Raw genomic sequence first — 27,671 nt, forward strand, 5'->3', positions numbered from 1 at the left:
GGCCAGGGTTTGACTTTGTGTGGACTATATAGGATTCTGTGGCCGCAAAATATGTTCTTCTAGGTCACATGACCTGGCCAAAGATGGTGCGTCATCTCCCAACTAACATAATGAGTATTTCAAAAGGGGAACCACGCTTTCAGCATTGATAGTGTCAAGCGCTGTATATTGTCCTGAGGAATAATTTAAAATAACTCATATGCGTCAACTCTTTAGGTCACAAAGTTAGCAGTGTTCCTTTAAAGATAGAAAAAAAGCAAAGTAAGGCTTTGATTACTTGGATCAAGTTATAGGAATAAGTATTTTTTTTTTTATCTAAATTTCCAGGTTGAAATAGCCTTGTGGATCTGAAAGTTAATGTTTATACTGAAAAACTGCCAAACTGATTAAAAAGAAAATTGATTTTTTTATAAAGTAATTAAGGGTAGAATCCATAAATTCACTGAATGCATTTGGTTTTACATTTGAGAAAGCCATATACAGTAGCAGCCATTCATTTTCAATCTCTCAAATATTAAACAAATCAAAAGTTGTTTGTCTCTTTGAAACTATTCAACTAAATTTTTTTTTATTGTACTGATGAAAAATGAACAATATTTTTTAATATTTCTCTCAAATATAGTTATGGTTTACACAGTCGCTGCAAATGTTCCTGAGCTTCTTGGATCTCAATGGTAAAATCATTATTATAATTGGCTTCTAATTAGCCCTGGTCCCATCTGAGTTGTTTTTACTTGCATTTCAGAAAATAGTCAAATTTAGTGATTTTATAGAAAGGAATATCCTGCACTGGCAGGTTTTCTTTCTTCCTCATTCTGAAGGCAGGAGAAATTCATGAAGGATATCTTATTTCAGCATTCAGCAATCCATTATAGAGCCTTTCATGCTGCACCTTTGTTCAACCTCAAAATGTTTAAATAAAGATAAAACATTCCAAGAAGTAATTGAAGATCAGTATCCTAAATTAGCACCAGACTTTATAACACTTAAAAGGGCTATCATTAACACCATAGGATAAGATGGTAACAAATACATTTTCCTGCCTGTCAGTAGACTCATGCAGAAGGTGTGTTGGAGAAAGTTATAAGAACACAAACAAACAAACATAAAATACCCTAACTTTCTCATTAACATTTTTATCATCCTATGTTTAATCATCCCATGGGGAGTGTTGGCCTAGTGGGTTAGAGCAGTGCGCTTGTGAGAAGGTTGCTCCCCAAGGTTCTGCACAGTGGCAGCCCACTGCTTCCCAAGGGGATGGATCAAAATGCATAGAACAATTTTCCCCATTGTGGCACAATAAAGGGATTTATAAGTTCATGCCAATTGTCAACAATATATGCAAGCGTTTGATATACCTTTTTAAAATGTGGTGCTGTATGAGGGATTAGGCATTGAACTCATTTATGGTTCTCCAACACCCTAAAGATCTCTTTTAATCTAATTTATTAAAGTTATGTTAACTTCTTCAGTTATTTGCCAATAAAATCAGACTTTGCCCTTGTTCACAAACAGAGGACCTTTTAAAGAGCTTTGTTTTCTTCTGAATACGAATATTAACAGTTCTGCCTTTCACCCTCAGGCCTCTGTAAGAAAAGTCACCTTGTCCTTTTTTTTCTGGTTTGGTAATTTCCATAAAAACATTTAACTAGGGGTAGAACCAATTTGTTTTCACATTGCATTAAACTGAAATCTAAGTGTGAACTTTACTTGTTAAACCCATTTATATTGAACAGATTAGTCGAAAATATTTAAGGTTTACAAACAGATTATCTTGCAAACTTGTTTTATTTACTTTAGTTGTAATCATATGTCTGTAATATTCACTAAAGAACTAATCTTTAAATTTCTTTAAAAACCTGTTTGAACAAGGAGTTGAATATCATCATGACAGAAAATCTTCAAGAACTGTTTAGTCATTTAAAATTTCTTAGTATATAGAGTTTTCAACTACGAACTCGGTCACATTTTTTTTCATATTTCAACAATCTTTAAACTTAAAAGCTCAAGAAATTTTTTCATTTATTTCATAACATATTGCTTTTCATGCTGGGTATAGTATGTAAAAGGTAATGTTAAGTGATTGTGTTTTGCATATTTGCTAAAAGGTTCATTCATGGTCGTGTTGAGCAGACCTTTTTCATGCTGTCTTCCATAAATGGCTTCAGGCAAGCTCAGAAAGGTAGTTTTTATCATTTCTTTTTAACAATAGCTTCATTCTTGTCACTTTTCCATAAAAGCTAGACAAGAGGTCAGACAAGAGCAGCCAAGAGGCCTGCTCTTCCCTGATTTATACTCTTCTTCCTGGACCTGTCACTTTAGGCAAATAGTCATACCTTGATACGTCTGCAGCTGTGCCACAACCTATCCATTGTGGGATGATCGGTTGAGCAGTGCTCCATGCTATGCTATAATCTTGGGAATTTGTTTTATAATCCTATACTTAAAATAACCCCAAAAAAATCTTCCTCAATTTTCTTCTTAAACTGTCTGCTGTTCTTTGTTTGAGTTGATGCGGCTTAATTGCAGCTGTTTTCAACAAACCCACATGGGCTTCCCAAAACACCAGAATATTTACAGCTCCGTTAAGTATTTATGGGACTTCTGAAGGTGGCTTGCTGTGATGTTTCTTGTTTTTCAGAATAAATTAAGCTAAATTTAAATGCAAACCCCACTTTTCTTACTGTTTCTGAATAGCTTTGAAAAGTTTTTATTTTTCAGTTTTGTGACTTTGAGTTAGTCTATCAGAAAACTATTTATGAAATACATTGACATTTATGGTTGCAACGTGAAAAACTGTGAAAAAGGGTTCACATTGAGTTTAAATATGTTGTAAGGTTCGGTATTATGATTACTTCTGGTGTTCCTGTTCTTGGTGCTATTGCTCTAGTATGGTTCTCCATATGCTCCCTCTAAGACTCCAGTGAATTATAAAGCTGAAGGTTGGAACACACTGTGCCTTCACAAAAATTGCTAAGGAACCAAACCAAAAGTAACTCATATATAACAGCTCGTATGGGAGATTCCATAATGTTATTGCAGCAGGTTTCCATCTGACATATCGGTCCATCAGTTGTTTGACAGCAAATCAAAGAAGTTATAACATTTAGTGTTACTTTGAAAAGAGTGCAAGAGGAGGGAGAGAATTATGGAGGCATTCATACATAGTTAATAGAAGAGCCACAGTAATCATGGCAGCTGTCAAACTGCATGTATTTTTTAAGACGATAATTATGGATTGAATTTAATGGGGATGAATACATCTATTGGCCAAATATGTTCCTTTACAATAAGCTTTAGATTGAATTCGAAAATATTCACACATTGTGAACTCGGCTTTTGGAGCTCGAACTGAGGAATTAAGGATTATTTTTTACTGCAAGTATTTGTCACACTTTGAGGGGAGGTGCTACAGGTATAGATCATATCTATACTGAGTTCGAATTCAGGGGCTGCGTCTTCCAAAGGCCAGATTACGTCATAGCGCTATGCTGAGGCCTTTTCGGATTGGAAGACTCCTCGTTATGCGGCCGGCAAATGCATCCTTCTTTTAGCCCGTTTTGAAGGATGTGTATCCTACGTAGCCTTGGGTATCCCCTGTTTCATTGCGAGTCCAAGCAAGCCAGCTGCTCCATGTTCAGAGGAAAAAGGTAAAGGGCACCGAACAGTGGTGAATATAGGAAGTGCAGTTTAATATAAGGAAAGTGTGTGAATAGTTACGTCTTAAATTAATAAAAAATATTTGTTTATAATGGTAATTGAGTCAAATATATTGCGGGTAATGTTTGGTGTATTGAAAAGTTTTATCCGTCTCTGTGTAAATGGGTTTGGCTGACATTTAAGGACAGATTCTAATATCTCTGCAGCGCAGAGACTATAAAGCTAATATCCGCGATGACGGTGATGCTGCTAAGGCTCCTCAAAAATGTTATTAGCACCCAGAACAGCAGTGAGAGGTTCCCTATCCATTCTTTGCCTGCTTTGTGTGTCAACTTTCACAGTTGCTAGGCGACAGAGCCTACGGGCGGGGAAAGCCGGAGAAGGCTGGACCTGTTTAAATCCATTGCCAAAACTCGGCCTCCTTATGTTCACGTTTTTTTTGTTTGTTTTTTGTTTACATTTTATCACTGCTGCACTTTAAGGAATGGAAAATTATGAAAGCTTTACAAAACAAAATAAGAGTTGTCTAAGTCTGAGTCTCTAAGTCTATGTCTTATTGAGACTATAATCGTTTTCCAAAAATAAATTTTATGTAGACATAATGAGGAGCATATACCAGAGCTAGAGCAGCTTCAGCTGGTTATTTATTCCTCATGTAAATTGTTTTTTTTTTTTATAAGTAGGTGACCTTATTTTTATGATTTCCCCAATACTATAATCAAGCAACTTTTGTTTGAAAACAACCTGTAGCTTTAATAGAAATGTGGAATTCACATGCAACGCACGCCTTGTCATTGCCTATATACTTATCTTGTGCCCTAACCCTATCCCTTATAATACGGTGCTTTTCCTGTCTGTTTATATACCATTTACAGAATTTGTTGTCATTTGGAGTATAGACTGTTTAAATATGTTTTTTTTTTTTTATTATATTGTGTGTTTGAACAAATTGTTAACCAACATTTGTCCCTTTGTGTCTGTTGTCTTTTAGCTCCAATGTGTGGCGGCCAGTTAAAAGGACCCAGTGGTGTCATCACATCTCCTAATTATCCTGTTCAGTATGACAACAATGCCAACTGCACTTGGATCATCACAGCGACAGACATGTCAAAGGTAATTTTCGCTTAACATGGGATCCACATGGAAATCTGTTAAGATTTTAATTGATTATTGGCTTTAAAAAAAAAAAAAAAAAACACTTCCACTAACTGTTTCCAGCTGACAGAAGGCAGAGAGAGGAAGCAGAGAGATTGTGAAAGACATTTAACTGAACCTTTTTGAGCAGAGGATGCAGTTTTCTGCCCTGAAAGACTCGTTTTAGGCTCTTGAGAATTGTTACAGGACACTTTTGGGGCTGTTAAGCACGCCATATGATATAGTGAAACGTAGGAGATAAAAAAATTAAAGGAGGAAAGGACTGGATGGGAGCCAGCAACAGACCGAGCACGTAGTTAGAATTACCTGTGGCGGCACAAAGAGGGGGAATTGGACAGCAGAATAATGGAAAGGTTTTAAAAGCATGCTTAGAGGAGAACATGAAAGTCTCATAGCCCTTCTGTTTAGACTATTGACTTTGGAGTTGTGTTCAAGGCCATTCATCTGCTCTTCTGCCAAATATCTCTCTATAAATCGAACAATGTAGTTTTAGAAATCGGTTCCCCCTTTTCACAGCAATGAGTGAGAGAGGCTATGTGTGTAAGGGGCAAGTCAGAAACAATACACTTCCACCAATGTGGCTATAAAAACACTCGGTACACCCAGCAGGCTGCACACCGGAACGCATCCTGGTACTTTAGGCAGTTTCTTACTTTGTGTTGTTTGGATGAGGATGGAACTAGGCTGTTCCTTCTGTTTACGAATGTAATGAGCTTCTATTCCTGTCCGCCTGCATAGACCTAGCCAGAGGAGGTGCTAGCTGAGGTAAAGCAGAAGGACTGGAATAAGACATGACAATGATACCTCTAGGGCCAAATTCAATTTCCATACATCTTGACACATGTGTTGTGGTTGATTGACTTGAAAACAGTGAAAGTTTCTTTCTGAGGTGTTAATGATATTGATAAGTCAATAGCAAGGATCCAGTGTTTTTTTTTTGTTTTTGTTTTTTTGTTTTTTCATTCTGATATGACTTAACTGTTGCACCCACCTTTAGAGACTTTATGCAATGGAAAGTTTTCTTTCTTCTTGGAGAGAAAATTGAAGTTTCAAGGACTTGTTTGTTTTTGGCAGGGTAAATATGACCAGCTATCTTTTTGCTTTCAAAGCTTCTGTTTACTATAAAATCAAACTTGCAGTAAAAATGTGAAAGGTGTAGCTCTAATAGTTTGGTGCTTATGTAGAATTATACAAAGAAGGACATACTGTATGGAGAGATTCTTTGAAAGGCCTTTGAATTTCTTTCTAGTTTTTACTGAAATGTCAAGTTGGATTTCAATAAAAAAGAGCAAGTTTGAAGCTTTAAAGTGATTTTCAAGACTCGTAACAGAGAGAACCAGTATCCAGGCAAGACAGACAGTGAGATAACCTTAAAAGCTTTTATTAAAGCAAATAACGAACATCCAATCAGATGGAGGAAGTCAGGATAATCTAGAGGGCGAAGTCAAGAGGCAGATCCAGGTTCAGTCCACAGTAGAATTCAACAGAATCTGAAGACAGGTCAGGCAAACAGATCAGAACAGGGGGAAGCAGGCTCAAAGGTCCAAAGACAGAAACAGGTCAGGATCAGGCATCACTATAAGTACAGCTAGAAAACTGATACCAAAGACTCAAGAATAATCTGGCACTGATGACAGGGACCAAGCGGTTTAAATAGAAGCTGGAGTAGGTTGATCAGATTAACAGTGATGAGAAAACCGAGCATTAGAGGACAGGTGAATGAAATGAACAATTAAGCCAGTCATTGGCGTCAAGTTCATGACAGTGATAAAATATGGAAAAGTTGAACATTTTTAAAAGCCCTTTAAGAGGGTCTATTTTTAGTGTTTGTGTTGAGACTCCCTGTAAAACACTGCATAGGGGTTTGACTATTAAAAAAAACAGACATGCACATGATCCTCTTCACCTGTTCATTTAATGCTGCTTTTCATAACAGTCTCATAGTGCAGTTGTTAAGTGTTTTGTTTTTTCTTTTGATGTTTTTCTCCCCCTTTGACTTCACTTGTTGGCTGACAGATATGAGATAGGTTTGTAGTAAGAAACTCTATTTATCGAGCGATCTGACCTATTTTGACAACACATCATCAATCTTTTCTCTCCACCTTGGCAATTTTCATTAGGCACAAGGTTTAACATAGTACAGAATGCAATTTGCATTTATATAAGCTTTTTCATTAGGCCTTGCTCTCTCAGCCTTCTGAAAATGTTATGAATTTGTCGGAAATCAGTGGCACCCAATATAATCTTGGAGGGAAAAAATATTGCTCTGTTTTAGTGATATCCTCCCTATCAGCTTTATTATTCTCTCATTTATTGCTGGTTTTAATTGTTGGTTAATTAACACGTTTATCTTTGCTTATTAGAAATTTGTTATTTTGAATGTGGTGTTTGAAAGTTGACCCTCTAATTCTTTACATATTTTCAGACTTTTAATAACTTTTTATTGAATGTAAAGTGCCTAGATAAATAGTCTTACTTCTTCCACATTTTTTATAGTTTATATGTTTTTATTGAGGTTTTACTGGATAAACTAAGACAAAGTAGATTATATTATCTTGTCAGTGATACAGTATAGATGGTTTCCCACATTTATTTTTTACAAATGACATTTTTTGGGGGGATTGCACCCCATGATACAGCACTACCCATCACCTGAAACCTTCTGAAAAACATCCCTAGCCCTGCCAAAGAAAAGCATACCTGCAATATGGTGAACCCTCCATGTTTAACCCTGGGTATTTGTGTTGTTAATTATGTCTAGATTTTGTATTTGGTGACCAAGTTTTTACTTGATTGACAGGGAAGTCTCTTGTTTTACTGTGGACTGATGGATAAAACATATTAAAATCCTGGCATTAGTTTAATGACTCTTTAGGATTCTCCTCAACATAAGAAGTGACTTGACTGATGTTTCTTGGCCTTCAGCACATTGTTTATTCATTAATGATTTTCAACTTTACTCTTACACAGTCACACAATTGTTGTATTTTAACTGTGTTTACATTGTGCAGGGGGTTAGGGTCAACTTATCAGGTGACTTTGTAATTATCAGAACAGATACACCCAGAATTCAAACCAGACAACCAGTGTGAAAACTTAACACAGTTTATTGAAGCGAAACTGCTGCAGGTGGTGTCAGCAACTAGGGCAGGAACCTCTGAGAACTAAGACTGAAGATTGGAGACCAGATTAGATTTACAATGTGCATCAATCACAAATGTAATGCTTACTAACCTTCTCTTAGTCCTCAGTCTAGAAAAACCACAATTAGATTCGAGCTGGTTGACAACAGCGCTGATGTTGCTGTCACTGGTCAGGAAGTCCCAGAGAATAACTCCATCTGAATTAGGATGATCTGTGGTCAGCAGAGGGTCAGAACCATGAAGACGATGTAGGAAGGAGGAACAAGAGGACAAAACAGAATCCATAGTCAGAGGCATAGTCCAGGGTCAGAGCTAGGTGATCAGAAGTCTAATGAAGAGCCAGAAGGAAATCCAGCAGGAGGTCAAGAAACAGTTCCTGGTTAGGCAACAGGGCAAGCAGAAAAACAAATCAGGCTCAGGCAGAAAAAGCAAACAGTCAGTTAAGACAGGGATCAGGCAGGTTCAGAAACAGGGCCAGATCAGGTCAGGCAGAGAGGCAGGAAGTCAGGAATCAGAACGCTGGAATAGATCTCACCAATGAATCCAAATAATCTGGCAATGATTTTGGTCTGAAGGCTGGTTATATACTGATAGGTGCAGGTGGGTCAGATTGGTAGTAATCAGAGCTGAGAAGGTGTGACTTGTGAGGAATCACCAGCATCAGTGTTGAGATCACGACAGATTTTTGAGTCAAAGTTGTCATTTTAGATTTTGATTAGTGTGGTACTGTAAGCATTTAACTCATTAAATGCATAACACATTTTTTCATTGTTTTCCCCAAAATATTATAAATCCTTAAATTTTTCCCATATCGAAGTAACACACCACGTTGCCTTGATCTCATAAGTTATTAACTAAAAACATTGCATTTTGTGGGATAATTAAAAAAGAAATTAAGAATAGTATAAAGAGAATGCATACTGTATATTTATTTTCTGTCAATATAAATATGTGAATGCTTTTTTTTTATTTTATTTTTTTTTATTCTGCTTTAAGTATTTTTAAGTCTGAAAATGTTCTGCCTAAATACATGTCTCTATCTGCCTTCTGTTTTCATGGTTTCATTCAAATGAGGGCTAGAGGAGCATACTTACTGAGTCATGCAGTCATATTGAAAACTGTTTCTCTATTTTACAAACATAAGAGACAAATACAAAATCCAACTATTCTCAAAAAATAAGAAAATTGGTTAAGAAAAGTAAAGCTGTATATGCAAGTTTGAAGCTGCCTCATAAGTTTCTCTTGAAAAGTGTCTGAAAAATATTCAAATGAGAGTCTTGAATGATGGACTGATGGACAGGGGCATCGGGAATCACAGATGGAAGGAGGTCTCTTCTTTGCACCTGATCTCCGGTTCATTCAAGCATCTGTCAGTTACGCTTCTCTGGGCGATTTCTCTGCTGTTGTCTAGGTGATCAAGCTGACATTTGAGGATTTTGACCTGGAGAGAGGGTACGACACCCTGACGGTGGGAGACGGTGAGCTTGTGGGAGACCAGAAGACCATTTTCCATGTGTGAGTGCCTTCTTTTTGACCTTCATCGTTTTTTCCTCAAAATGTTTCCTTTGCCCATTGGGATGCCAGTTATTTCAGTTCTGCCAAATGTGTTCCAATGCCGTTCTCTCTTCATTTTGACTCTGTGTTGTAGCTCTTGCTATTAGTTTTCCTCTACCTCCTCAGACCCAGCAGTAGCCCACTCTCTTCCTTTTGCCCTGAGCCCTTATTTTTCATCGGTACAGTTTCCCTTTTATTTCATCAGCACCTCATGCAGTTGGGTATTAAAAATAGATGTCAGACTGCATTGTCAATCAGGGATCTTTCCAGTTATGAAAAAGCACAACAGCTGGGTGATGCAGCATTGCAAACGGCATACTGGTGCACTATAATATTGTTTGTACTAACAGATACTAAACTTACAGATTATTATAATATATGACAAAATATACCATATTAACAAAGTCTGTATAGATCTTTTTTTGTTACCCGAATGTTGCGAGTCAGGGGGATAAATGTGGCTGAATTTTATGAAGAAAAGATTTTCACAGAAGTAGCTTCCAAAGTTTAATATTTTTGTTAAAATAGGCATATAGTTAGAACACAAACATAAAACTGCTCTTAGCCCACTAACACTAAGAGAATCAGCTGTTCAAGTAATGATCCATACTCATTGACAGAACCCTTAAAGCACAAAAGCCCAATTAGTAAATTAGTCATGGTATTCTTGCCAACAAATGAAAAGGGAGTGAATTGTTGGTGCAGCTGTAGGTGTTTTTAAACCCTTTAAGCCTACAAGCATTTGTGAAGTTGTTGTTTGATTTCTCCAATAAAGCAGACTGGACAGTCTAAATGTAAAACGAGCAACTACATAAACACATTACACAGCACAGGAGAGGAAGAAGCTCTGGGCAATATATTGCTGTATAGTTTTACCTCAAGTACAAAGGACCCATCTTTGAGAAACAGAATGTTGAGATTTTGGACAGAGAGGATAGATGGCTTGAAAGAGGGTTGGAGGCAGCCATCTTAGATAAAAGAAAAATAAGCCATCATTTAACAGAGAAGGATTGCAGGTTCGGATTCCAAGCAATTCAGTCATGGAACTCAATCCAAAAAAGTTACACAAGAAAGATTTTACATAATCACACTCCATGATTGAAAGGTCTGAACACAAAATCAATACAGAACAAAAAACAGGATAACGGCAGGTGTATATATCTGTCCTGGGGTTTGGAAAGTTAGAGTTACATGTTGCTTAAAAAAATCAAACTAAAGATTGTTATAGTGTGAGCCGGCAAAATTGACTCCTGCATCAGTGTCAAAACCGTCTGTAGAAAATCTGAGCAATAGTTGCTTCCTATTTGTGCCTGTTTTGTGGTTTCCATAACTAGGATGAATTTAAACAACCAAACTTTAACATACAATATGAAAAAAGTTTATAACATATTTGTCTTTATTGTTTAATAAATGTTATTTTTGTTTTGTTTTTTGTTTCAAGCATTCTAAAGAAATACAATGGAAGGTTCATTGTTATTCTAAAGCAATAAACCTAAAGAAAAAAATAAGCAAACCAGGGTTGCCTTTTTTATTGTGTATGTAATTCTATTTCCCCAACTAAAAGAATTATGTATTTTAAAATATGCATTTACCCTTAATGAACCCATAGCAGAGTGAGTCACAGCTAAGACTTAGCCAATGTCTTTGCTGAACTTCAAATGGCAGCATGATTGTTACTACCGTGTAATATCTAAAGTAGCACCAAATGTATTTGTTTTCTTTCACATGCACATGTATTCAACTTTTACTTATTCAGCTTTGTATCACACTCGTTTTCAGTTGTATTCATTTGTGGAATCATGGAAATTGTCTAAATCAATAAGGGGCTCCATCTCACAATTGATAAACCTCCTCTTGTTCTGAGGGATTTTTATTTTAACACTCCCTATGAATATTACATCCTACAGGTTAGGAAATTAGTACTGATAATAAAATTGAGATCTCACTTAAAAGAAGAATAAAAATCCACACTATCCCTTTAATGGGGAAACTTTAAAGATAATAGATTGTTAATTGATAATTGGGATTGCACCTGAGGCTGTTACAGAAAAATTAGTTTTAAATGTATCAGTTATCAAGAAACCAGTAAAAATAATTGCTTTCTACCTTTATACAGCTGAAGTCGTGCAACCTGAACTGATAATACATTTAGTGCTTAGTTCAGGAAAAATAAAATGAAAGAGCAATAGGCTGGGAGTTGCATAGTCATCCTTATTTTCTATGAGCAGTTAAGTACTTTGTTCCACACCTACATACTAACAAAAAATATGACAGGAAAATATATATTTTAAAGAGGTGAAAATTATGTTACAAATTCAACATTGCCAGCCACAACCAGCTATTTCTCTATCCTTAATATTCAACCACTAAAATTAGAGCTGTTAGTCTCTTACTCTGCAGCTATACGCTTCCTAATTAGAGTTGGGTGGAATTACTATTCAAATAGGATTAAATTACTGCTGTGACATTGACTGATCTTTCCTTCATTTTCCACTTTCTTGTCCCTTGCTGTTTAGCATAACGGCTTTGAAATTTTTCAGGTTTGAGCTTCTAATAAGAGCTTAAATGTTCAGTTGTTTTTCATTTTTCTTTAACCATATCTTTCATGTTTTCCATTTGCAGTCAAAAGAATGCAGGGGAAGAAAAAATTATTTTACAGTAACAACAACTTGATAGTAAACAAAAGTCAGTAAACACATCACTCTGTAGAACATTGTACCTCTGACTTAACTATACATATATATGTATGAATCATTTTGCAGACTGTCTGGTACGACAACTCCAGACCTCGTGGTGAGCACCAGTCACCAGATGTGGCTAAATTTCAAAACGGATGATACCAGTGGCTCCCTTGGATTTAAAGTCACCTATGAGGGTAAGAATGAAAACCATCGATTAACATTTGATTTACACCAGATTTGATGCCAATATTATTTTGAATGATGTCTTACTTATCAACAAAATGGGTATTAGTTTAAACAAGCCAACGTAATCTGTGACCATTCAAATAGTTTCTTTTTTTTTGTTTGATATTTATTGCCAATCTTTAAAGAACCACACTAATGACATTAGAATAAGAATTGTAGGTACTCATGGTTCAAGGAATGGATTTGTTTCATCCTTAAATTATTTAAAGTCCAGAATCTTATTTTTATAAAGAATATTACCAGTAAAAAGACTTAAAGATAGGACTGTTTTCCCTTGAAAACCACCTGAATGTCTGAAGTAATTATTTAAAACAACTACACCTCAGTTGTGGGAGTCTCAACAAGGATGTTAGATGTCTCTATTCCTTTACATACAATAAAAAAATAAAAAAAAAACAGAATTATGATACAATGTGTTACCAATTTGAGCTGCATAATTATTCCCATATAGAGAACAATCATATTGTACAATACAAAAAAAAGAAAAAAGAATTGATCCCAAAGGGAAATTAAGTAAGTTATTGTAATGTTCTATTCTTAACCTGACCTTAACGTGCTGCTGTGGGACCATCAGACAGCTTTTCTTAAATAATTGTTATAAATCTTAACAAGATGCGGATATTTTGTTTCTGCTTTGGAGGCTGATAGAGGCATATGGAACCCACTGCATCAATTTATATACACTACAAGCTTTTATGGTGCATGGCCATTTCAGAGACCATTGGAAGCCAGGGTGGACATGTGTTACCTGAAAGGAGTTAAAGCTTCCATCGTTACTACTCTGATCTGCTACATACAGCAGTGACAGCCTCAGAATGGCTGTGGTAGCAAAGGGTTTGGCCCTTGGCAGCTGGGGGATCGGTTCCTTGGCCGACCCAGCGCTCCTGGAGGCGGTCCCAGCAGTGTGGTTGGGTTTGTGGGACTCAGTACCCTGCATCTTTTGCTGTGCTTCCTTATCCTGGGGATGTTTAAGTTGCTGGCGACCTAATTCAGTATGGGGCATGTGGCTGCCTTGGATTAAAGCTTTGAGTGTGGCAGCTTTAGACTCCTGGGGTGGTTCTAACTGCACCTTACTGCTCTTAGTGAATGGTGGGCATTCTACCATTGTAGGTTTCAAACTTGCTCACAGAACGACAAACACATTCATTCCTTTACATATGTTTAAATACCCACAAACACAAAACCATTCCACATGGTTGAAAGTAAAAAAAAAAAATAATAATAAAAAGACTTCATTAACATTTTAGTGGTCTGTTTACTTTCATGCTGAATTGAATCTGGATTTAATAAAGTTGTTCAAATAATTAGGATCCTATCTTGAGATATTCTTTTTGTAGAGAAAAACTACCCAAGCACATGTAAGCAGCCATCTGCTCCACATGGTCTTCCTGTAATACTGCAACAGGACATGTATGAAATATAAATATATAAATACAAAATTAATAAATAAGTTAGTGTTTCTATTTGTATATGTAGAAAGTTTTTTTTTTTCTTTATGAAAAAAGCTATTTTCTATCCATCTATCACCTGCATTACCACTTTTAGAAACTGATTTGAATATGCAGTTCCAAAATCTGATATCATTTTATTCAAGTTCACAAGCTTGATTGAGTTTAGGTCCTAAAACTTGTTGGACATTTTTTTTCCTTTTTTTTTTTATAATTCAAATCATCATCATTATTAGAAATGTTTTTTGCAGATTAACAGACTTTGATCAACACATCAATGGAATATATTGATGGCTTACAAGGACTTCAAATGTAACAAAGGTCCAATGAATGTTTTAGGGTTTAACATTTACTGGCAATTATTAAATATGAACTGTTCCATTATTAGCATCATGTTTCATGTATTGTATATTAATGATGATATTTACCCCAAACCTTAAGTGTAGTGCATTGTTTAATAATGACATGCATGCTTATTAGGGGTGTAACGTAAAATAATTACATATATAAGTTAATATGGATTAGTTTATGTGAGAAATTGAGTATGCAATGTCACTGTGTCTGTTTTTTTTCTTCTTTTTTTTTTTAAACAGTCTTCTTTGTGTCGGTCTGCTCTTCTTTCTGAGGCACAGCAAGCATTTTCCCTTGGCCAAATGTTTGTGTTTTATCACTAAAAATACCAGAGAAAGTGGAGCAGCATGTTGAACAAAAGTGTAATTAAAACAATGAGTTCTACTTAATGAAGGGGGAAGAAACACTTTGGAACACTTCACCTCCAAGATAGGAGCAGCCAACATCTAATTTGCATTTTCAATTACTTACATTTTAAGCCTGATCACCAAGTTTAGTTTCCATTATGGTTAAACCAGTGCTTACAAGTTTTTTTTTTACCTTTTAGTCAAGGTCAAAGACTTTTAGCACTGCCCTTCTTCTTTATGGAAAGGTATTAACACAAGTAAGCAGGTCTATGGGAGAGTCAGTCACTTCAGAACTCTGTGATAACAGTGAGGAAGAGTGTTTAAACAAGGGGTATTTATGTAAACCGAGTAAATTCATGCACCATGCAGTATGTATTTAACTTCAGGAGCACATCATTTTGTCCTTCATACATTCATGCCTCTAAAACACCTTCTACATATTGATATCATGTTAAAAATCTAGCCAAATATTTATTTATGCTAACACTAGTGCTGTTGTTAGCTGATTTTGAATTGTTTTAACATTGACTTTATATTTAATATAGCAGATTGTAGTTTAAATAGACTCTAACATAATCTTTTGGTTCATAAATATAGCTCCAACATTTCTGTGTGCTCTTTTTTATTTCATTTGATTTATGCAATAATAGCGCAACCTGTCACATTAAAGTGCTGCCCAGATTAATTACGTATAAATCTCTCAGAACAAATTCAAAAGGAAATTGGTCAACAGTAAAAAAGAATGAGGACCTAAAAAAAATTTTTTTTTAAACCCAATAAGCGGTGAGAAATGAGCCAGCCATCAAAACAATTAAAAATCAGTAAACTATATTATCTCTAGCATGCGGTGCAGAAAGGCTACAGTATTTGAAGGAATGTGCTTTGAATGTTTTTCCATATATAGAACAGAACTGTGATCCTGACTCCTGAGCGGATTTAACTTGAAATGTGACACAGTCTCAGGGTTTGAGGCTGTGACTAAAAATCCCTATCTTTGTTATTTTTACCTTGGATGCTGAAACTACTTCAATCAGGTCCTCAGCTTTTTTTTCCCTTTCTATGTTTTAAATACTGTGAGGATGATAAAATTTAAGGAGTAGCTGTTGAAAACATATTGACTTATTTAATGCATTCTCAGGGTTCTTAGCATAAACCAGGACAAAACACATTCTTTTTTTAATGGAGATTGCAGCATATTTGTTAACGGTAGGTTGATTTAACTAACAATAACAGCAAAACTGTCTCTTATCTTTGCATTTTCATCATTTGTTGGCTTTTTAATTAATTTCTCTTGCCATGCACATACATTTAAATGCATATAAAATAAGACATATTCACCAATAGTTTTATAACCACACTAAAACAGGTAAATTTTTAAGAACTTCATATTACTTGAAGTTGTGAAGTTTATGTATGTGTGACTTTTTTGTTTAGTTATGTGAAATACAGTAATATATCACACGGTTAGGTTCTGTCGGCACTTTACCTGAAAAAAGTCTTAAAATATATTCCCATCAAGGCTCTTTGTAGAAATTACCATCATACTCTCCTTTAAATGAGGCCAGCTAAACCCTCAAACAGCAACACACTTTATATTCTAAATGATGATCAACATTAGGCCTCCGTATGGATTTATTACCAGAACTACTCCTGGTGCAATTTAAAATCATATTAGGTCCCTGCCACCTCTCCCTGGATGGATGTGCTTATTACCTCCATGTTAAGATGCTTTGATGGGAATCCTCAGCATCCTATTGAGGCATCACTAGCAAACGCGGACCCTCTTTATGCTGTTCTCCACTACATGGGAATAGAGGGAATAGTGAGCGAATACAGGGTTGATGCATTGTTTTGATGATGCAATTTGCAGAGAGGTCTGTTGAAAAAGGGTTGGATGTTTTTGTGTCTTGGTAAAAAAGTGCTCACATCAACTTCCCAATAGAGGTGAGAACATTCATCACTCAGTTACATGTTTCCCCCACAATCAGCTAAGAATGTAGAGGGAAATAGGATTTTACACAACGAGGACAACATTTCAATGATTTAAGAGTGTTTTCATTAATATATACATGTATACATTTTTATTTCAAGGAGCAACGTTTCAGAGTAGCAATATTTCCTTTTCCAGTAAAGCTGGGCAAATCGAAGTTATTGTAGTCAATACGCTATGAATAACTTAGTTTGATCTTTAAACAATTATTTGATGCAAATTACTGTAATGTCAGTATCATCAAAACAAATGTTTAGATGTAGTGTTTGAAGTTTTCTTTATATAAAAGAGGATGCCTTTGCACACTGTTAAAATAACTAAAACGTTTGTTTAACTCTTAAGTTTAACTTCTTTTAATAAGCATCACATTTGATGTTTTAATTATCCTTGAATAAATATTTGTTTTCATTTTAATAGCAAAATCTATTTCAAAGATTGACTCTATTTTATTTTTTTCAAAAATACAGAGATAGACCAAGGCAGTTGCGGAGATCCTGGAATCCCTGCCTATGGCAAGCGGGAAGGGACTGGCTTTCGTCATGGGGACAGGCTGTACTTTGAGTGTCTGCCTGCCTTTGAGCTGGTGGGAAAGAAGAACATCACCTGTCAGAAGAACAACCAGTGGTCCGCTAAGAAACCAAGCTGTGTTTGTAAGTTATTCTTTTGTCAGCTCTATGAGTCCTATATGTTATTTACTAAATGTTGTTGTGGGTGAATACATTTTGTGTAGTTAAGTACAGGGACAGCTGAATTATAAAGGATGCGATTATCCTCACAGTTTGTCTCACAGAGGCTTTGGATTTAGAAACAATAGGGAAAATTTAGGGATTTAGAAACTATTATTAGCTAATTAACTCAATACACAACAAACAAAAAGGATAGTTCAATAATTAGGGGTGTAGGAATAAGAATATAGATGGCTGACTGTGCAGCAATTGTTCCCTGTTTTATCAATGAAATGGACAAAAGCTCTGATATTTATCCCTAAAATTAAGACAATGATGCTGAAACAAATTTAATCGGGCTTAGAATTTGAGGTATTTTGTTGATATCTAATCATCAAATACTTGTATTTATGGGATAAAAGCATTTAGTTCAGGATGTGAAATTATTTATGACACAAAGCAAGTGGGTGCATCTACAGTATGAAGGAATCGTACAAAATAAAAGTAAAGGGACAGGATTAAAAAAAAAACAAACAAAAAAAAAACATTTAAATTCTGAAAAGCTTTTACATTTACCCACCCTGAGTCAGAGTTGTTGTATAACCACTTTTCACTGCAGTTATAACAGCAACAATTCCGGAGAAAAGTCTTTTGTGTTTTGAGGGACTTAGGTTACCTTTTTATTTTTTTTATTTTTTTTTGAGAGATGGCTGAAGCTTAGTCAGATTAGAAAGAGTGCACCCGTTACTCAGTCAGAATTTTTCTCGACAATCGGACCATTCCAACAGATTAATATGCTTTCAGTTCCAATGTTGCTTTATGTTTAGGGTTGCTGTCCTGCTGGAAGCAAACCCTGCACCCCTTTTTTAGTGTCTAAAAGCTTTTCTTCTGTAACTCCCCTGTACTGCATTTAGCTCAATCCGTCCTCCCAACCACTCTGAGTAACCTCACTTTTCCTTTCTAAAAAAATAGCCTCCCCACAGTTTAATGTGGTCTCTATAAAGTTTTACCAGATGGGCTTGTGTTTACAGGGATGTGTAATGTAGGTTGTCCACTAGTCCTTTGTGAAATGTTCATAGCTTCAAATATTATTTTATAACTTTATAGCTCTAAGCACCTGCATGTTTTATTCCCTGAGCTGGGTGCCGTGTTCTTGGATGGCTATTTATGCTCCCGGTTTACTAACATTCTCAAACAAATACTGTACAAACCTTTTAAACAAGGGCTGTATTTATAGAGGAACAGATAACATGCAGTTTGGTGCTGTTTACTTATTACAATGTCACTGTTGAAAGTGATAGCAGGCACAAAATTTAGTCACATAAATCTATTAGAAAGAGGGGAGTGCTAAATACAAATACACACAAAACTTTCCAGCTTTTGAGAACATTTGCATTTTCTATTTAAACAAGGGGGTCAATATTCCCCCCACCACACAATAGAAACAACTATGTGTGGGGAAATATGTCATGATTGGTAGCTTTGAAACTGTAAAATAATTGTGAGGGGTATACTTGTTTTCACAAGGCATTGTGGGTCCATTTTGAGCTTAGGTGGTTAATTAACAAAAAAAATAAAATAAATAAAAAAAGTCCAACAATCATTGTTATCTCCACCTGGTGTAGATACCACTGAGGCATAATTGCGAAAGCTCTTTTCTAGCTATTTATCACACCAAGTTATGGTGTGCTCTTATTAATAAAGGGTTGATAATCTTTGATGATATAGTAATAATCATAGATTTAATTTTACAGCGAGGATACAAATTAGGGTATAAACGAGTTATAATCTGTCCAAGTCGACTATTGGACAGTAGAAGTCAAAGTGGAGTCGATGCACCGTTCAAGTATGACGTCATCGCATTAAATCAGGGTGGGCAGGGGGATACAGGGCAGGTTGGAGCCAAAAAGCAACACTCAATATGTCCAGATGTGAGTCCAAAATGTCAGAATTAGTTTTGAGGTCAAGGCTTTATAGAGTGGACCAAAACAAAGCCTTGTTATGGTTTAGAAAAAATGCAAATTGGACCGGACGGACAGGTTCACCCCTTAGTAATGGGGAGTCGTTGAGGTCTTTGTTAAGCTGCAATACTCAATACTGGCCTATGCCGCTGAAAAGGGAGTCATTAGGGTGACTTAGCTGACAAGGCGAGATGTTTTGGTCCCCTGCATGGCAATGAGGATTGAGATGATAGCGGGTAGGAATCAACTCTATCGCTGCGTTGTAGGTTTTTGAGAGCTAAGTCCATCACCTATGTTTAAGGTTGGTTTTTCTCTCTTAACATAAATGGCTTTCTTCACACCGCTTTCAAACCACCTGTCTTTGTCCAAAATCTAAACATTCTGGTCCTGAAATCTTGGAACTCAATGCTAATCCAGACATTTAAAATTGAAAAAAAACTCCCAGGATGAAAAGCGAAACATCTTCAAACTTCAAACAAAGTCCAGTGGATTGTTTTTTAAACTTTTTTAGAATGGGTGTGACCTGGATGACTGAGAATAATTACTGTACCAGCAAAATATCCTTATACAAATGTATCACAGCTCCCTCTGGTCCAGTTGGTGTGTCATCGCTCTAGACACATCACCCACATTGCGCAGCAATGGTTGTAAGGGGGCCAGGTTTGCTAGTGTGCCCCAGGGCAGTGGTGGCTACAGCCACCATCAGCCTGTAAATGAGTGAATGACTGAATGTATGTCAAAGTGATTCAGAGTCCTCTGATTTGAAAAGGTGCCATTTATGTACAGGCCTTTTGTCTTCTGTGATTTTATTCAACTGTGACAAACATTTTCAGGTTTTATTTGATTTATTTTGTTGTTTTCTTCTTATGCTACAATGCAAAACAAAAAATAAATAAATAAATCTTTGGTGTTTGTCACTGAGTTTAAAATTGATTTTCTGCTCTAAATTGTTCAGTCGTCAGTATCTTCAAGTGAATTTCCACAAATTCACTGTAGTGAATCAAATTATATTGTCTCCCCTTCAGAGAAAGTAATTGGAATTTGCAGAATATTTTTGGTGTCCTTGGTTATTGTGTTTTGACTCTTTCTTTCTGCTTCTTCTGTTTGTGTCTTTATGCCATTTCTAGTTTCCTGCTTCTTTAACTTCACCACTCCATCTGGGGTGCTGCTTTCCCCCAACTACCCCCAGGAATATGGAAACAACATGCACTGTGTTTGGCTCATCATCACCAACCCTGAGAGCAGAATCAACCTGGCCTTCAATGACCTTAGCATGGAGAAACAGTTTGACTTCCTCTCCATTAAGGATGGTGGAAAGGTTCTGCTCAATTATGTTTTATTTGCCTCACTTACTTTTAATAGCTCTTGGCATCACTTCTTGTTATCTATAGATTTGTCATTGTCTTTAAATCTATCCTTACTATCACTACAAGGCCAACTGCTCTCACTGAATATTTGAAACAAAATGTTCTTATCTTTTTCTTCTCTATAAACTGAAAATCTTTCATCTCATCAGCAAATTTTCTGTCCTTTTTCAGGCTGAATCTCCTATCCTTGGCACCTTCTCTGGAGATGCCCTACCTCCTCCCATAACAACAAGCGGTCACGTGGCGCGACTTGAATTCCTGACAGACCATACATACACAGACAGAGGCTTTAATATAACTTTTACAAGTAAGATTCCTGTAAAAAAGGATGCATATGTTTATTTGTGGAGCACTTTTAAACAGTTAACAGCTGAAAATAAAGTGTTGAACGTAACTAATAACAATAAAGAAAAACAATAAAACAATAAAATACAACATAATAAGATAAAATAAGGCAATAATAAGATTTTTTAGGCCAAATAAAAAAAAGGAACAGCGACTAATTCTGGATGTAATTGGTCTCATAAATCATTCCTCATATCACTTTTCCCTGTCTCTAAATAAACTGCTTCTACATTGAAACACACAAACATTGTACAATACATTAAATTAAATGTAAATGTAAATAAAGAATAATATTTTCACCTGACATTTTGTGACAGTGCTCACCCTAATCCATTTTAAATGCCACCTTTTGAGGAAATACCACATGATTTTTATAGCCTTACAAAGAAAACACTGGGTGCTTGCTGGTAAACCTATTTCATGGTTGTACTACACTGTGAGGGTTTCAGCAGCAGAATTATCATTTTTGCTGTCGATGCACTATTGTGCACTGATCCTGATTTCTAAATTTGCACGCACCCAAAGAAATATAAAACATACAAAGATTCATGCAAAACACTTGGTATACACTTCACTTCATCACCTACATGAATTTTGAGTCATGATATAAACCACAGCCAATGTTTTTTATGATTTTAAACATGAAAAGAACATCTAACCAAATTTAAATTAGCACACAATTGTTTTTTAGTACTAAAGTAACTAATTTTAAATTGATATTGACTAATATGGTTTTAGCTATAGAGGCTTCTTCTCTCAACATCCCGGAAACTTCACTCATGTCTGGCAGTTTCTGCATCCAACGAATAACAGTTTAATTCAAAGCTGATTTTTTTTTTTTTAAGTTAAAATAAACCTTTAAATGTTTTTGTTGGTCGGTAAACTGCTGCTAAAATTCAATTCTCTGTTGCGCATGTGCGAGCAGGTATATTTAGAGCAATGTATGCCATTCTGACCGTATATGCTGTCGGAACGAAAATAGATAAGTGGAAATAGGACAATGACGCTACTGATGCTGCTGAATTAAATCCCTATGCCACAGTTTATAGATTTTTATTTGGAATGATGAAAAAATGTGGAAAAAAAATTAGTTGACGTTAATACTTTTCAAAGCAGTGTAGTGACAGAAGAATGCTTTTGAACTCTGGCTCCAATTTAACCAAATCCAGGTATTCATGTTAAGACATGATGATGATAACAAATGGTTGGTAATACATGATTTAGATGGCCATCAAAGTAAAGTCATTGTAGCATGATGGAAAAATATCAGGAGATGTTAATTGAAAACGACATTCTGTTCCTGTGAATAGTGTCATCTAACTGCAAGACAGTTTTTAAGAGGTCATAGGTCTGGGTACACTGCTTCCATCATTCTTGTTAATTAAGGACATGCCAACCTGCACTGAGGCAATTTCTGGTACACTAATAAATATGATATAAGTGATTGATGAAGAGTAGTTGGCACTCTGTTTGGGTCCATTGGATAGCAAAGATGGATTCATCAACACTTGCATGTGTCACTGGATGCTGTGTACACAAGAGTGAAAAAGACTGAGTGAGAGATAGTGGGGCAAGTAATATATTTGCTTACATTCCTTTTTGAGCGGTGATATGTCTTCTTTTAGAGCAACATGTTTTCATGTTTTTTTTTCCTTATCTCAGATATTTTTATTAATATCATCTGGAGTAGATAACCTGCAAGGCAGTGTGGTTAGAGTTAATGCAGGACAGTGAATCATTGGGACTTAAGTATAATTAAATTCCCTCTAGTCTTAGGTAGACTTGGAGTCATGCTTCTATATACTTCATTAAGAAAGGGGGGATAGACTTTGCAATGAAACCTTCATCATTGTTTTGTGGTCTTGAACAGAAACTGATCATCTGAATTGTGGCAAATATGTTTAATTTATCAAATAAAAAAGATAAACTAGAGAAGGTTATGGTATTCTTTGTTCTGCCTGTTTTTATCATTAAATTTCACCTTTATTAGCCAGCAGGTTATTTAATATTGAACACAAAAATAAATTGCAGGTATTGAGAGAATGCTGCAGTAAATGATTTTCTGTATGCCCCCTTTTGAACTAAAATAAGCAAACAACACAGTCTTTAAAGTACACAGCCTCATTGTTGTTATGTGCAAATTGTATGCCTCCTTTTCCATGAGTTGTTGGTGTTTCAAATTAAGTTAATTAGAAAAAAAAGTGGAAATCTGACACCAAACTTGCATATATGTGGATAAAATCATGCAGAATTCATGTAATCATTTGTTAAACCTTTTTTGATAAAGAAAAGTTTTATTGTTTCCAATAAATGCTGCATTAAAAATGTAAAAGGCAGCAGAACTCTTCTTATACCTCTGTTTGTGCCACAAATTAACCACCTCCTTGTTTGAATTTTTCAAAAGCATTTCGCCACAACGAGTGCCCAGATCCAGGGGTGCCAGTTAATGGAAAGCGTTTTGGTGAAAGCCTTCAGCTTGGCAGTTCCATTTCATTCCTTTGTGAAGAGGGCTTTGTGAAGACCCATGGCTCTCAGACTATATCCTGCATTCTGAAGGATGGCAACGTCGTATGGGACAATGCTGTTCCCCGTTGTGAAGGTGAGTGAGGGAATCCCAGCTTCAGAATACATTCTTTTTGATTGGTGTGTGAGAAATGCTTTGGATGACGAGTGAATGCTAGAAGCCATTTCAATGTCAAACACCAGCAGCGCATCACGCCAAAGAAACTGCCAACATTCAAGAATACACATGCAAATGTCATTGTTTTCAAATAAACCTCTTACACGTTTTGTTATGAAAAGTTTGGGAATCGATGATAAAGCAGACAATCCAAGCCAGACGTGTTGCATTTATGTCATAAATTTTGGAATACAAACCTTTTAACTTCCTTTCTTCATGGTCCATTCACAAAAAAATTGTTTTATCCAGATTTATTGAACTTAGAGATACTAAAACCCAAAAAGGGTGAGGGTGTGAGTGTACATGTCAATTCAAACATGTCTAGGCTACTCCATCTTTCACCGTATATATGCTCTGTCACCTAGCAACCCTGACAGTTGACACACAAAGCAGGCAAATAATTGACATTGAACTTCTCACTGCTGTCCTGGGTGCTAATAACATTATTAAAGAGCTTCAGCAGCAGAACTGTTGTCATATCATATTTATAGTCTCCACACTGCAGACATATTGGAATCTGAGCTTAAATGTCAGCCAAACCCATTTGCACAAGGACAGAAAATTATTCAATAAAACAAACATTATCTGCCACATATCTGACTCAATAACTATTTAAAACAACTATTTTCATTCAGTTCAGAGAGAGCTATTTACATACTTGTATTATAATAAACTTCACTTCCAATATTCAGCACTGTTTGGTGCCATTTACCTTTTTCCCCTGAGCACAGAGCAGCCAGCATGCTTGGACTCGCAATGAATCACAGGATACCCTATAGGCTACGTAGGACACACCGGAACTGTCCTTCAAAGTGGGCAGAAAGAGGCTGCATTTGTCGGCCGCATAACGAGATTTCTGATCCAAACAGACCTGTGACGTAATCAGCCAATCTGGCGATTCTAGGACACAGCCGCTCAATTTGAACTCAGCAACAAAACATTGGAGAAAAATAAGAGCAGAATAAAAGCAGATAGTAAAGCAAATAAAACAGTTAGATCACAAGTTTACACCATTAATTATTCACTTAACCCTTTGAAGCCTGAACCATGAAATAATTGACAGAAAATTTTAATTTTTTAAATTTAGAATGTCATGGAACCTACTAAAAATTTTTGTACATTTGTCTAAATGTTTAAATTAATGTTTCAAGAACAACAACCATCACACTGATAATGCAGAAATCTCCAAAACTCATGTATCAAATATGATACACTTGGCTTTAAAGGGTTAACAGTTAAATTTTAACAGCAAAGGTAGCTCTAAACAGAGAGGCTTTTACTTTGACTTAAAAAAACTCAGACTTTCAGCACTTTTCCAGTCTTCTGGGAGTTTGTTCCAGATAAGTGGAGCATAAGAACTAAATTTTGCTTCTCCATGTTTGGTTCTAGTTCTGGGTCTACAGAGAATGCTTGAACTATAAGACCTGAGTGGTCTGGGTGGTACACTGCCAACAAAACTCTTATGTATTGAGGTGCTGATTAATTCAGTGATTAATAGACTAACAGAAGGATTTTTAAGTCTGTTCTCTATATGAGCAGACGGAGTCATATTAAGCTTTTTTTGGACAAAAGGGATATCTTTTTCCTATGTATTGATTTCTTATTATGTAACATTTAAAAACCATATTTTTCAAACAAAACCCTAACCCAGCATTTTACTATAAATGTCCTTATACAACGATTAAAAGTGTTAATCCTGTACATTTAAGTTTATGTGATGATGAAACCGAAGATTATCAAGAGGCTTTTTTTCCCCCAAGTCTCTGAATCAGCAGACAAGCTGTGCTTATGTAGAGATTGCTGATCTTTCAAATTACCCCTCCCTGGGTTTATAATCAATAAACTGTTTGCAGCAAACCAGAAAAGGGCCAGTACAGCTGGCAAAGCTTGAATAAACCTTAGCATTTGCCAAGGTTTTTTTTGGACATCCGCAACAAATCAATGTAATTGCATACATGACAGAAATTCTTAGAGAGCTAATCAAATTCACTATCTGGGATATGCAAAAAGAAAATTGAGTATTAAAACATGTCATTCCCTCCTCCTCTATATTTCTCAGCATGCTTGATATTCCTTTGAGACTATCTATCATACGCCTGCATTTGTAGCATAATGCGTTTCATAGATGTCCTTCAGTATGTTGAGCCGACTGATTAAATCATTCCACTTTGGAGAGAGAGCAGGAAGCTGGTACTGTACAAATAATTCAACCATTTTTGCAATGTGTAGTTAAGGTCATGCAGTTATAGAGATGCCCGGTAAAGTGAGAGCTAACAAAGATGAGAAATAAGAAGAGGCTTGTGCTCTTAAGGGTTTTTTTGTTGTTTTTGTGCAAGTCATCAAAGTCATCTGTTCCATACCTGATAGAGATAACACCTTTCACCTTTGTGTAATACATTTTGCAATGTATTTAAATCAAGAGTGTGGTAAAAGCGTGATATGCATAATACAAACAGATAATGCATGCTATTAAAGACAGATGCATATGGAGTGGTAAGCATATTTGCAAGAGACCTGGTTAACCTTGAAATGTGCCATCACCAGTTTACATTAAATATAGCCTGGCAGTAAAGGAAATGGGAGGAGCCCCAGCTAATGCCAGAAATCATCAATAGACCTTGTCATATATCACCTGGGACAGACATGCATAATTAAGTCTCTGTCTTTTTTTTTTTTTTCTCTCTTCATTTCTTCTTTCCTGCTGTTAGCCCCATGTGGAGGAGATCTGAAGGCTCCCAGTGGGATCATTCTCTCTCCTGGCTGGCCAGAACTATACAAGGAGGCCCTCAACTGTGAATGGATCATTGAGGCTCCTCCAGGCTATCCCATCAAGATCATCTTCGACAAGTGAGCCACATAGTTGGCAAATGTTTTGTTCTTAGATGTTAAAACCTTTTTTAAACATCGCTGGATGTCTCAGTTCTAATATCTTATTCTGCATTTATCTCTATGTTTATTCTCTTTCTCTGTTCTTAGTAGTTTTAAATTGACTGATGAATACACAAACCAACCGTGGGGACCGAAATATTTAAATCTACTGCTAATACATAATCACACAGAAAGAACACAATTTAGCAAACATAAATAGCTAAGCTGAAAGTGTGCATCTCTAACTTGTGACAAGAGTGATTTTTGCAAAAAAAACAATGCTAAGCCATAAACACACCAAATCTGATTTTGTGTGTGATCTGACAGAAAATCCGACGAGGTCGAGGCGTTTGGAGCTTATTGAAAGTAAAACGCGATGAACACTCCTGACACTATTTTCTGAAAGAAGGCCTGCATAGCTATGACTGAGATAGATCCCAGGTCTATTTTGGTCGGAATATGCAGCAATTCAGCGGAAATGTAGGTCTGACAGGAAGAGAGACGCGGTTACAGCGTAAAATGCATCCACTTTGAGGGAAAATACAAAATAAAATCATTTGTCTGTCTTTGATAGGCTACTTCATGATTTACAGTATTCCGATTTTCTAATAAAATTGTACTATGTTTGTTTTTTTTTTTATTCCTAGAAAGCACCCGTTTTGCTGTTCCCCTTGGAATTCTGTCCAGACTTGTCTGCTTCATATGTGAATTTTGTTAGAACATTGTTACAGATTTTTACGTTTCTGCAATGTTCTAGCATTTCTCCTAAAAAGCACGTAGCTCAAACATTCATTTCTTAAGGACAACGAAAGTTTGTCAATTAAAAACACAATTTAGGTTGAGTATACAGGAACGTCCAACCATAGATTTTTTTCCTCTTTTTTCCTCTTTTATCCATTTACTGCACCTTTGTGATAAACTCATTGATGATTCAGCTTTTTGCATGTTTTCATTTCCAGTTATGTGAATCATGTTTAACTTTACTTATATGACATTCATGTTCAGTTTTAATAACCTGACTGTTCATTAATGACCAGCGTTTTGCATTTAATTTGTGTTTGAATCAGGAATCTTCCACATGACTGAATGATGAGCTTTGGGTTGGCATGTCTATCATGCTGTAGAAATCATTACAGATTCCCTTTTACTGTGGCCATTCATTTAAAGAGAACACAGCCACTTGAATTTTTGAAGAGAAAATAAACTGATT

General features: G+C 35.9%; 1 protein-coding gene across 1 annotated transcript in view; it reads left to right on the plus strand.

Annotated features, from left to right (window-relative positions):
* Nucleotides 1–27,671, plus strand: part of csmd2 (CUB and Sushi multiple domains 2) — a 336,283-nt gene that overhangs the window by 176,465 nt on the left and 132,147 nt on the right. Inside the window, exons 8-15 of the mRNA XM_015371540.1 lie at nucleotides 4,652–4,773; nucleotides 9,370–9,473; nucleotides 12,275–12,387; nucleotides 17,043–17,225; nucleotides 20,329–20,519; nucleotides 20,740–20,875; nucleotides 23,318–23,512; nucleotides 26,302–26,440. Coding sequence (XP_015227026.1) covers nucleotides 4,652–4,773; nucleotides 9,370–9,473; nucleotides 12,275–12,387; nucleotides 17,043–17,225; nucleotides 20,329–20,519; nucleotides 20,740–20,875; nucleotides 23,318–23,512; nucleotides 26,302–26,440 — 1,183 coding nt within the window. The remainder of the gene's footprint in view (nucleotides 1–4,651; nucleotides 4,774–9,369; nucleotides 9,474–12,274; nucleotides 12,388–17,042; nucleotides 17,226–20,328; nucleotides 20,520–20,739; nucleotides 20,876–23,317; nucleotides 23,513–26,301; nucleotides 26,441–27,671) is intronic.

This window comes from Cyprinodon variegatus, unplaced genomic scaffold (assembly GCF_000732505.1).
Source record: "Cyprinodon variegatus isolate N-32 unplaced genomic scaffold, C_variegatus-1.0 Scaffold60, whole genome shotgun sequence".
Classification (NCBI taxonomy): Eukaryota; Metazoa; Chordata; class Actinopteri; order Cyprinodontiformes; family Cyprinodontidae; genus Cyprinodon; species Cyprinodon variegatus.